The following is a 13,233-nucleotide window of genomic DNA, read 5'->3' on the forward strand; positions in this document are numbered from 1 at the left end:
TGATATTCTGGGATTGTTGAGGCTAGGTCATAAGAAGTCCTGACAGGTTCTACTTTGGCCCGTTGGAGCATACTCATGGGGTGGTCCCCTTCAGATCCCAGTTTCCATGCTGTCAGAAACCCAAACTCCATAAAAGGCCATATACAGATGCTCCATTTGACAGACCCACCTGAGCTCCTAGTCCACAGCCAGCATCAACTGTGATGTAAGGGAGCCCTCTTGGGTGTGTCCAATCTAGTGGAGTCCCAGTCAACAACTGACGGCGACTCTAAGCAAAAATCACCCAGCTGAGCCCAGTCACCTACAGAACTAGGACAGGTGATCATCAAGTATCGTCAAAAGTCACCAAGTTTTGGGGTGATTTGTTATGCAGCAGGAGATAACCAGAACACCCTTTGACTCTTCTCTGTCTACCTCCAGCCCCTTTAGCCTTGTTAATTCCTTCATCTCCTTGTTAATTTTTCACCTCCAACATTATTCCTGTAGAGGGACCTTCCTATAACTCCCACCCCAGATGCTCAGGCACCTTCCTATATGTCCTCATAGGATCTTATGTTTTATCTTCACAGCACTTACAATAATCTATAATTTGGGGCGCCTGGGTGGCTCAGTTGGTTAAGCGACTGCCTTCGGCTCAGGTCATGATCCTGGAGTCCTGGGATCGAGTCCCACATCGGGCTCCCTGCTCGGCGGGGAGTCTGCTTCTCCCTCTGAGCCTCTTCCTTCTCGTGCTCTCTCTCTCTCATTCTCTCTCTCTCAATAAATAAATAAAAATCTTTAAAAAAAAAAAAAACAATAATCTATAATTTGTATATATTTTTATGACTATTTGTAATTGCCCCCCAATACTAGAGTCTATGTTCAGTGATAATTCTGTGTGTGTTTTGCTCATGATAACATCCCTAACACTTAGCGCAGATCCTGGCACATAGTAGGTAATCAATAAATATTTGTTGAATAAAGTAATAAAGAAACAATGGAATTAATGTATTGGCTTCAGAAAAGATACCTAGCTCTCAAAGCTAGCATACTTGATAATAGACATTGTCTCCAAACACTAATTCATGTCTGGAGGCCATATCCGGCTCGACTTTTTATCAAAGAAAGCTTACAAGTTAAATTATTAAGTGTCCAGGACATGTGGAGCCCAGAATTGGTTAAAAGATTGTCCTGTGATGTTGCAGAAGACGAGGCTTCCCTAAGTGCGTATATACCCTAATGGAATATGAGTGGGATCCTTGGATCTTCTGGTTCTCAAGCGAATGCCAGGAGAGTCAGCAACTTGAGGCTCCTTTAATATTCTCAGCATCCCACACCAAAGCCAGAAAGAGCATGCCCCTCAAAAACAGCTCCAGAGACTCTAAAACATGGCCATGAAACTCTTCCTGGTTTACCTTCCACTTTAGACACCTGTTTTCCTGCTTGCTGCCTTTATATAACAAAAATGGGTTTTATGTCTTAGTACCAGCCATTATGAACTTATTATTTATCAGGTACTATGCCCAGTGCTTTACATGCATCATCTGATCTAATTCTCTCAGAAGCCTATGAGGTAGAGCATCTCCCAATTATATATGAGTAAATTAAGGCACAAAGATGTTAAGAAATTTGCCCAAAGACATGGAGCTATTGAGAAGCAGACCTGGGTTTCAAAAACAAAATAAACAACAAAGAATCAAGCAAACAAATAAAAATGATTTGAATATTTCCAAAACACAGGTTTTTATCCATTCAGTTTCAATGCCTCACAAAAGAGAACAAGTTCTCCTGATTTTGTCCCATCCTTAGAAATCTGGCTCGAAACTAGCTGATGTGGCTCTGAGCTGGACACACCATAGGAGATGGCCCGTAATGATTAGCTACCAAGTTTTAAACTGTGAAACTTCTGACACTGGGGTCAGATGTCCCCTCCGCACCAGGCACACCAGCCTGGGAACACATCTGGACGAGGCACTCGGCCAGCAGCCAGTGGCTTTTTCAGGACCCAGGAGACAGAAGCTGAGTACGTTATCAAGCTGATAGCTGGGGAAGGAGCTTGAATCTCAGAAGAATCCCCCGAAAAACACAGCCTGAGTGAAACATCAGGTGCAACACAGCTTTATTCTGGGTGGGCCAGTTTTGAAACTCAAAACTGATAAACATGTCTGGGAATTTGAAAGACTGACTCAGAAATCCCCAGGCCCTTGGCTGTACCATTACGCTAAGGCTATAGATCCCACAAGTGAGCTTGCTCTAATCTTCTTTGCGCTTCCCTGACTCTCCCCGCCTCCCCACCCCCGCCCCCTGTGATAGCTGCCTCATCAAGTGTGAATCATGAAACCACATAAACTGCAGCAAGGCCGTCCTCCTGCCGACTTCTGGGAACATAAACAATAATAATGTAAATTCAACATACTAAAGGCTTAAGCAAAGCGCTTAAAGGAAATCTATATTTTTTATGTAAACAGTCTTCTGTTTACTGAATTGGTAACCATTGTTCTGCTCAAATCTGGAAGATCTGAAACCAGCTTGTCCTGGAAGGAAAGGGTATAACCTATGGCCAGGAGATTGCAAAGGAAAGCGAAGGCAAAAACCTCACTTTAAAATGCCCCTTCCCCCTTCTGCAGTGCTGATTGGTGATACTTTTGTTAGGTGATTAGACACCCACATTTTCCTTTGTGTGGCTCTGAAAGAACCCTGTGTAGGGCAAAAGGTCTGGGGTGTGTGTGTGTGTGTGTGTGTGTGTGTAGATGAAAGAGAGAGAAAGAGAGGGATGAAGGTAGTTGAAGGTGTTTAAGGAGTTGAAACTCAGACATTGCACAAACCATGAAAAACTTTCCCACCATCTATATGTCTCCTTTTGTCTCAGAGCTGAATATTGATCCTAGGTGGTGATCTACATGGCTAGAAAATGTCAGACAACTTGAAAATTCCTTATTGTTGCTAACCACAAATATTTGGGATTTGTGTTATCTAAGTTATAATGAGAACCTGCCAGGGAAAAATTCAGACATACAAATCTTTGAGTAAACTACCTTAAGAGTCTTAAGCTGACAAAAGCCAGAGCAAAGTCTGAAATTTTGTCCTCAGAGTACCCATAATTGAGGCGCCAGCTCTTCATATATTGTAACAGGATTCCAGCAGAGATTGGGTTTTCCACGTATGCCATACTATGTTCAGGCCAGAAAAGTCTTTGTTCTGTGTCCTCCCTGGTCTAAATATCTGGGAACAGTAAGGGTTATGGGGTAAGATAGATTTCAAGGCTTCTGGGCACTGATGGGGAAGGAGTGAGAACAGTCTTAACACGACTTTCCTCTTCATCGCTGTTGTTCTTGTCTGTCCAGAGTCCAAACCCTTTTTCTAAGAGCTTAGGCCAATCACACCTTCACTTCCAGAATTTTAAATCTCGAGTACAATCACCCAGTCAAAAAACAATGGCAGCTAACATTAGCTCTCTATCTCACTGAGGCCAATCAGATGAATGATAAGAGGCCGGCAGTAACAGGAGAAAAAGTAGAACTAGTGTTGGTTGTCCCTGCCTCCTATCCTAGAAAGCAAACTGGCCGTAGAATAACTTAACCATATGCTGAGATTAACTGGTTGAGTTCAGGCTGCCTGACCACACGGGTTTAAGCACACCTCTGTAGCTCATAGGCACAATTTTTTTCTTCTTCCTCTTCTTTTTTTTTTAAAAGATTTTATTTATTTATTTGATAGAGAGAGGGAGAGAGCACAAGCAGGATTGGAACAGTTGAGGGAGAGGGAGAAGCAGGCTCCCTGCCAAGCAGGGAGCCCAATGCGGGGCTCAATCCCAGGACCCTGGGATCATGACCTGAGCCGAAGGCAGATGCTTAACCATCAGAGCCACCCAGGCACCCCTCTTCTTCTTCTTCTTTTGAGGGTGTTTTTGGGGGCAACTTTTTAAAATTTTTTTTTATTTTTTATTTATTTTATTTAAATTCAATTAATTAACAAATAGTGTATTATTAGTTTCAGATGTAGAGTTCAGTGATGCATCAGTTTTATGTAATACCCAGTGCTCATTCCATCAGGTACTCTCCTTAATGCCCATCACCCAGCTACCCTATCGCCCCACCCCCCTCTCCTCCAGCAGCCCTCAGTTTGTTTCCTATAGTTAAGAGTCTCTTATGGTTTGTCTCCCTCTCTGATTACATCTTATTTTATTTTTCCCTCCCTTCCCCTATGATCCTTTGTTTTGTTTCTTAAATTCCACATATGAGTGAGATCATATGATCATTGTCTTTCTTGGATTGACTTATTTCGCTTAGCATAATACACTCTATTTCCAACCACGTCATTGCAAATGGTAAGATTTCATTTTTTGATGGCTGAGTAATATTCCATTGTGTGTGTATATATATATATATATATATACACACACCACATCTTCTTTATCCATTCACCTATCCATGGACATCTGGGCTCTTTCCATAGTTTGGCTATTGTGGACATTGCTGCTATAAACATTGGGGTGCAGGTGCCCCTTCAGACCACTATGTTTGTATGCTACCCAGAGCAATCTACACATTCAATGCCATCCCTATCAAAATACCATCACTGTTTTTCACAGAGCTGGAACAAATAATCCTAAACTTTGTATGGAACCAGAAAAGACCCTGAATAGCCATGAGCAACTTTTTAAAATTTAAAATATATACAACAAAATTTACCTAAATTTTAATTATTTCTAATAATTAAATAAATTAAGTATACAATTCAGTGGCATAAAGTACATTCACTGTGTTATGCAACTATCACCACTATCAATCTCCAAAATGTATTCGTCAGCCCAAACAGAAGTTTCCATTGAACAGTAATTCCCCATCTTCCTCCCTCAGGCCCTTGGTAATCTCTAATCTACTTTCTGTCTCTGTAAACTTACCTCATATGAATGGATCATACAATAACTGTCCTTCAGTGTCTGGCTCATTTCACTTAGCATAATGTTCATCTATATTATAGCGTATGTCAGAATTCAATTATAATTACTTGTTGAAGTATAATTACTATGTTGAAGAATATTTCACTGTATGGATACACCAGATTTTGTTTATCCATTCATCTGCTGATAGACATTTGAGTTGTTTCCACCTTTTTTTGTTATTGTGAATACTGCTACTATAAAACACTGGGGTAAAAACTATCTGTTTGTGTCCCTGCTTTCAGTTCTTTTGGATATGGACCCGGGAGTGGATATGATCATATGGCAGTGATAGACTGATGGATCATATGGCAGTTCTATGCATAACTTTTTGAGGAACCTCTGTTTTCCTCAAGTCTTCAAGGATAAAATGAATGGGCGCATGTGATACCTAAGCCATACCCAAGTCTCATACAGTCTGATGTACCTGAACTACAGAAGGGAGATTAAGGAATTAACAAAACAAAGAAGAATTACTAACTTGTATAAGCCACCAAGTAGGTACCAATCAGGTAGTGATTTTCTCACATTATTTCTTTTAATTCTTACAGTAACCAAATGAAGCAAGTGTTTTTAATTTTACACACTCTCCTCATTATCTTTAGCAGATAAAACAGAGTTTCAAAGTACAGGAAACTTCCCAAGGTCACCAGACAATAAATCTGTTTGCATCCAAGCCCCATGCTCGTTCCACTCTCTACCACCACAGCTCCTTCTAGTTAATCAGAACACATATGAGGTAAACGATCCTGAGCAGGGAAATCAGCCAGCCAGCTCAGCCAGAAGTCTAAACCGGTCTCCTAGGTGAAGTTCCAGATTTCAAGGCAAAGCATGGGTCAGTTCCCAGAAGACTGCCTTCTGGACCTAGGTCATCCCTGCCTGGGCCAGGGTAGTGAGAAAGAAACAAGGAAGGAAGGAAGGAAAGGAGGGAGGGAGGCAGGGAGGGTGGGAGGGGAAAAGGAAAGAAAAAAGGAAAGGAAGGAAAGGAAAGAAAGAAGAGGGAAAGCAGAAAATAGCAAGGCCATCTGGTCAACAATGGGTCTATAACTTCCAGCAGTCATGCACTCTGTGCTGGCTAGCCTTTCACATGAAGCTGTCCCTGCTGAGGTTACGTCCCTCCTCTCTGTGGCCTCAAGGAACCCAAGAAACACACTCATTGCTTCTTTGGTTATTTTATAAACAGTGCTTGGAAACCACGAGTCATTATCACTCTTCTGGCCAGCCAGTCAGACTTTCCATGCCCTTGTGTGCCATGCCCTTAATCTTCCCAAAGCCAGCAGCATCATTCCCCTAAACCAAGAGGATTGTTTACTTTGGCCATAATCAGGGCAGAGTTTAAGTATCATGCCGGCCTCTGTCAGCGCCCAACAGACTTTAGGGCTACAATCCAGACATTCATCCCATCACCCATTCTTTTATTCACACGAACACCCACTTAATCTTAAATCCTCTAAGTTTTACCCAGGCAACTGTACATCCATATATCCATGTATCCATTCATCTATTCATCCATTTACCCACTCACCCATTCATCTACTATCTACCCATATACTCCCTTTTAATCATTCACCTACTTATCAATTTGTCCATTTATCCACCCACTTACGCAGTAACCAATACAGTAATTTACCAACTCATTTGTGCATCGATGTATCCATCCATTCATCACCTACTCAATCACCTAGCACTTCTTCAGTCACCCAATCACTTACTTATTCAATCACCTAACCACCTGTTCACTAAATCTGTAATCACCTATTATGAGCCAAGTACCAGTGCTGATGTTGGAGGAACAAATGTGAACAATATGGTTACCCATTCCCCCATCTACCCACAACCTTCCATTGATAAGCATCTATTTATTTATCCACCCTTGTAGAATTCCACCCCTGTGGGCAGTGACGTGGTCACTGGGAGGCTTCCAGTGAGGTTCAAAGAGAGAAGTAGAGACGAACCCTGACTCAAGTCCATGCAGAAAGTTCAACCAAAAGGTAGTTCGGAAGGACTAGCTAAGAGACAAAAACTAGTCAAGAGACAAAAGACCAGAACTCTGGTTATCAATAAGAAGAAAGAAAATTTGCAGTGAGGCATATCAATATGGAATCTGAAGAGATTCATTTGGGTACCAACATTAGTCATAGAGATATTAATAAGTCATTCTGAGCCTTCCTGAGGGTCAGAAGGAAGCTCAAAAAGGCACCTAGATGATTAAGACACTTCCATTTATCCATCCATCCATCAATTCTTTTATCCACCTATCCATATATCCATATATTTATCCATCTATCCCTCTACATTTGTATTGTTCAACAATTGCAGCAGGGGTTCTTAACCAGGGCTCCCTGATTAGGTACATTCACACAATGTAATTCATCTTGGGCTTCCAGTGTCCTCCATTGCAACGACACACAGAAGTGCAAATTAAATATTTGCTAAATAAATTAATGAGTACTCTCAGTTATGACTAGATAAACCCAAACCAGAAAGGTGGCACCTTGATCAGATAATTTGGCTGGTTCTAAAGCTGGTATGAATAAGTTTACTTTTTATATGATTGCTTAATGGCAACGTGCAGATTCATCCTATCTGCATTTGAGAAATGAATATGCCCAGACAAGGCCATGACTAGTTTAGGCATGCCTAGAAGACTCAGCTTTAGCTGTTTGACAAAGTGAATCTATCTCCCTCATATTATAACACACCACTGGAAAGGGCTAAGGCCAGATTCATGCATTAGGAGCTAATCAGCCAGATCTCAAGATTCAGTAGATCCAATTATTTTTGCTTAACACCACTTCATGAGGTCACCACAGAGACCCTTAATCAAACTGACTGTTTGGGATAACTACATTTATGTAAACAGAACTCGGACTTGCTCAGTTAAGGAAGACCATATGAATTTGGTCAATATAGTCAAGCTATCTGGATAACTCAGAATGAAATCTCATTTTTTTTTTTTTCATTTCTAAGACTACAAAACAAATTAAGTCCTTTCAATTTAAACCTGGAGACAACATAGCATATCACCAGTAGTATAGCGGTTATGAAAGACAGAGCCAGAGAAGGGTGGATTTTCACCTGGCATCACTTACCAGATCTGTTGTCTTCAGCAAGTTACACTGAATGTCTCTAATCCTCAGTTTCCCCATCTGCAAAATGTGGAAAAAACATCCTTTACTTCACCAAGTTGGATTCTAGTTGATAACCTATAGGAAGTATCTATAATCTCAAAGCCTGATACAAAGGAGGCACCCAATTAATAGTAGCTCCCAGTATCTAGATTCCCTAAATAGTTGCTCTGTCTGCCCAGCTCACTTTTCTTGAGACCATTTATTTAAAATAAAACAAACAAACAAACAAATGTCTCTTTGGAACACTGGACTCAGCAAAGTCTTCGAAAGTCTATTTGGAACACTGGACTCTGCAAAGGGCTTCCCTGTCTCTTGCCTCATTTACATTTCATCATCACCATTATTGCCATTATACCTCAAATTAGAACCATTTCCATTCTACAGATAAGAACACTAAGGCCCAAGCTGAATGAGTAACTTAACCCACTTTATGTCAGACTCCGAACTTGAACCCATCATTTTCAGACTCTGAGCCCAGTTCTCTTGGCATCAGCACGATTATAAATAACAGACCCAAAAAGATGAGCAGGATAAAGGAGGCAAAAGGCCTCCAAATCCCCTGAGACCCATCCCGAGTGGCCTTGCTTAAGTAACAAGTACATAGCTTGAGAAGAAGACCCAAAGAGACATAGGCACTTATTGGTCTGGGCTTCTCCCACGTGTAAGCAGCATCATTAAGCATCATTGTAACCTTCTGATTGGCCTCCGACATATAAAGATGATCCTATAACCTGAAAAGCTGTCCTAGTTGCCTGGATTCCTACAAGAAGTCTATGTTTTATTTCACTATTTTCCTGGGTGTGCTTCTATTTTCTTATTTATTTATTTGAACTACTAAATTATCTAATTAGTGACATATACCATTGACACATGGGCCACTATGAATATTTACTGCACACTTGTTCACGCATTTATCTAAATAGGTGGCATGCCAGAGCTATGTAATAAGGAATAATGATTCTTTAGAAGAGTTACAGGAAATTATAGAAGGGGGAAAAAGTTTTGCACAGTGGGTTGCAGCTTCCAACCACATCTATCAATTCTTCCTAAGATAGAGCAATTGCATAGTAATGACAAAAAATTTATAGTAATGAATAAATCAATACTCAGCTCTGCAGCAGTTTCAGATGTTACTTTTATAGGTCTTCCCGTGTCTATTATATATCCCTTAGCTCTGGAGCTGAGAGAGTGCAGTGAATGCCAACAGCTATAGGAGAAAGGGAATAGCTCAGACTCCTGAGAACATGGTGATCCACCAACATCCCCTCTTAGGGAGACCCATTTATATCTCTGAGCCCTAAAATGGAGGAACTTACAGTGATCAACTACTTGGCGGACAAGTGTTTATTTTAAGAATGGAGGTGTCATTTCATGTCGAGCCAAATGCAAACACAAACAAACAAATAATTAAAAAGGCATGGGTAGGATGGAGTAGGAAGAAAGAGGTGCTGGTGGAGAGGGAAGACAGAGAGCGCAGTGTCTCCCAGGGCTTTATTCATTCAGCAAATACCAGCACATAGTAGGCTGAGTGCCCTACTATGTACCAAGTGTAGTTCTAGGCAGGGGTCAGCAGAGATTTTCTGTAAAGGGCCAAATGGTAAGTATTTTAGGTTTTGTGGGCCAAATGGTCTCTACTGTCACAAAGCACCTGTGTCTATGGTACAAAAGCAGCCATACATGATATGTAAAAGAATGGGTGTGGTTTTGTTCCCCCAAAATTAATTAGCAAAGCAGGTGATGGGCTAGATTTGGCCTGTGAGGTACAGATCGCCCACCCAGCCCACAGAGCCACACTTCCCAAAAGATGGGCTCTGCATCAGTGGATTGTGGGATGATTTGATAGGGACATGGACATGGTATAAGTGACTTAGAATCACACAAGGAGATTTAATTCCAAATATAAATCTCTTACAATCCTCTGATTACACCCAAGGAGAGAGTCTCTAGCCTCTACTCTCTCTCTAACATTTTGCTAATCTCTTTTCAGCAAAAAGAGAGCTCCTGACACTCCCTGTCTTGGTAAGCAACAGCTTCTTGAGATTCTTCAGTATTGTTCTTTTTCTTTTTCTGAGTTTCTATTCATGGCAAGCAATACTTGTTTCTGTTTACCATTTAAAAAGGCAGAAACAGGGTTTCTTAACGTTGGCACTACGGACAGTTGTGCTGGATCATTCTCTGATGGAGATGGGAGGCTGTGCTGTGTACTGTAGGATGTTTGGTGGCATCCCCTGGTCGCTACCCACCCCCCACAGTTGCCAAGAGCACAACCATGCCTCACCCACCTACTTCTTTGGTGACATGGAGCAACTATTTAATCTCCCCTATCTCGTGTTTCTCATCTTTCCAATGGGGATGATGACAATGACTCTAAGTTGACTGAATTGCTGTGAGGATTAAATTAATTCGTTCATGCAAAGTAACTAGAAGAGAGCTCATCTAGGGAAAGCATTCAGTATTTGTCCTAGTAACAATATATTTCTGCTTTAAATATATTTATTTGTCTAGTAACTTATTCAAGTGAGCCAATTTAAAGAAAATATTATTAAATACATAATGTTTCAGACTGCATAAAAATATGTCAAATTTATGGAAGTGTTTTATAAGTGCATTGAAGTTGTGAAACTGATGTATTTAAAGCTGTGTTTTCTGTGCTCTATTACTCATTAGATATGTGACTTTGGACCAGCTACGGAGCTTCTTTGACCTCCAGTCTTCTCACTGGGAAGAAAATGATGCCTCCTTAGAGAAGTGTTGTAAGGCAAAATCAAGATAATGTTCTCAGGAATTGCTCAACACAATGTAGGTACTCAATAAATGTTACTTCTTTCCCTCCCTGTCCTTGTTGTTAGTAACTCTTACTGGTTGCATCAACCATCTATTGTGTAACAAATAACCCCAAAACTTAGTGGTATAAAACTACAGTCACTCATTAGCTCAGATTCCATAGGGTGGCAATTTGGGCTGAGCTCAGCAGGGTGGTTCTTCTGCTGGTCTTAATTAGGGTCATTTATATGGCAGCAGTCAGCTAGTGACTTAATAGGGGCTGGATGAACCAAGAATGCCTCATTCATATGTGTTTCTGCAGGACCATTCATATGTGTGTCCTGCTGCTATAGCTCTCATCCTCCAAAAGGCTAGCCTGGACCTCTATGTGGAGGCAGCTCTGTCCCAGAAAAGCAAGAGCAGAAGCATAAGGCCTCTTGAGGCCTAGACCCACAAGTCACACCATGTCACTTCTACCACCATATTTCATTAGTCAAAATAAGCCACAAGGTCATCTCAGATCAAAGCATGGGGGAAATAAACTCCACTTCTGGATCGAAGGAGTAACAAAGCCACCTTGCAGGGAGTGTGATTCGCTGGGGTCATCTCTATAAAAATTGCCATATTGTCTGCATAGGGCCACAGTGCACAACTTCCTCCCCTATTTTTCCATAAAGACATGTCAGATGCCGTCCACATGACTTACGTGGGGTGTCATGACACCCGTGGGGGTGTCCAGATGTTCACAAAACCTCCCAAATTACATGGAAAGTACAAGATAGCACAAAAATTCACAATCACTGCAACTAATAATGGCACATCAGTTCAAGGTAACTCACTGCAGTTTACATTTTTGCCCAGAGAGGCCATGGCATCCATAGTATTTCCCCCTGTATTATAAATCTATTTCTTCTCTTACATTCAAGAAAAAATGGTCAATGTAGTCATACACTGTGAGATTACAAAGATTAAACTTAAGTCGGTTTTCCTTAAAAAAAAAAAAGTCATTTGTATCAAATGTTAACACTGTAATATTAGGAACAAACTGCATTAGCAGATCTCAAAACTGCTTTGGGCAGGATTCATTAATCCACATAATTTATTCAAGTTAGAAATTCATTCCCACCCACTTTTTTTTCAGTAGCTACAGTATAAAAATAATATCAATGTCTTCTCATTACATTTTCTTCTCTCTGGAAAGTGACTTTATGGTGATTTTCCTCCAGCACACATCACCTCTCCTCTTCCAAAGACATACTTTAAATCTGTATGTTATCAATAGCTGCACCACTTCCTATATGTAGGTTTCAAACATCAGACTTTCTGGCCATAAACAGATGAATTCTAATCTACACACTCCAACAAACAGTGCTCACATCCATCAGAGAAGCCAGGCCTGGGTTCACATGCTGTCACCATCCTTATCCAGTTTGGGTTCCATGGTCCATCCCTACAACAACCCTGTCACCTCAGCTCCTTCTCTCCCTCCATCACTGCTGTGGTAAACCTCGTCCCTGCTTAAACTCATCTCTCTTCTTGCTCTGTGCCTGGATCTGAGAAGCAGAATGTGGTGAGAGAAAAATTCACAACCATGCTTAATGGCCTCACATTAGAGTTCTGGCCCCATATCTCAAGTGGGCCTTGGGCACCATCTGAAAAGCCAACCACAATTCCCCAGTCAAAACCTCCTCCCACTTATCCAGATAACTACTGACACCATCTCACTCCCCAGCCAGCCAACACTCACTGTCAATAGATGACTCTGATTCTTATTTTATTAAGAAAATAGGAGCAATCAGAAGAACGTTTTCTCTTTTCCACCTGTGTCTCTGCTGTTCTCTCTCTTCTCTCCTGTTATGATGACCTTCTCTTCTCTCCTGTTATGATGATCAAACATCTCTACTGCTCTCTAAACCCACTGTCCTTCATCCATTCAGGAATTTTCTCTTAAAGTTGCTCCTCCATCCCCTTCATCATCAATCTACTCTATTATCCCCATCATCATTTGAACATGCCCAAAGAGGGACCATCTAGAGATAAAGACCTCACAACTCTTACTAGTAACTCAGAACACTTTCAGAATATGTCAAAGCTTCCTCTGTATGATTCCACTAAGACATCTCTTATTAAATTCCCCGAAGGTTTTCCTCTCCTTCAATCCAGTTCCCATGTCTTAGACTGTACTGTCCTTGAGTTCTCTGGGCCATTGGCTATACTTGGCCAGGTCATTCCTCTTGAAACTCTCCCCTACCTTAGCTTTCCAGGCCCTGTACTTCCCTGGTTTTTCTCCCTCATCACTGGTCAATCCAATTCTTTGGTCTTTTTCCAGTCTTCAGTGTTGGTTCACACAAGTATTTTGGCCTTCAACCTCTTCTCTTCCATATCAACAACTCATTCTCAAGGTGACCTCACTTGGAC

General features: G+C 41.2%; 1 protein-coding gene across 2 annotated transcripts in view; it reads right to left on the reverse strand.

The window, feature by feature from the left end:
* LOC112814716 (uncharacterized) overlaps positions 1-13,233 on the reverse strand; it is a 696,136-nt gene that overhangs the window by 379,241 nt on the left and 303,662 nt on the right. For both annotated transcript variants that reach the window (XM_073882323.1, XM_073882324.1), the window contains exon 4: positions 8,014-8,070. In XM_073882323.1, the coding sequence (XP_073738424.1) occupies positions 8,014-8,070 (57 nt within the window). The remainder of the gene's footprint in view (positions 1-8,013; positions 8,071-13,233) is intronic.

The sequence above is a fragment of the Callorhinus ursinus genome, unplaced genomic scaffold (genome assembly GCF_003265705.2).
Source record: "Callorhinus ursinus isolate GAN/ISIS: 27379988/994484 unplaced genomic scaffold, GSC_fseal_2.0 scaffold46, whole genome shotgun sequence".
Lineage (NCBI taxonomy): Eukaryota > Metazoa > Chordata > Mammalia > Carnivora > Otariidae > Callorhinus > Callorhinus ursinus.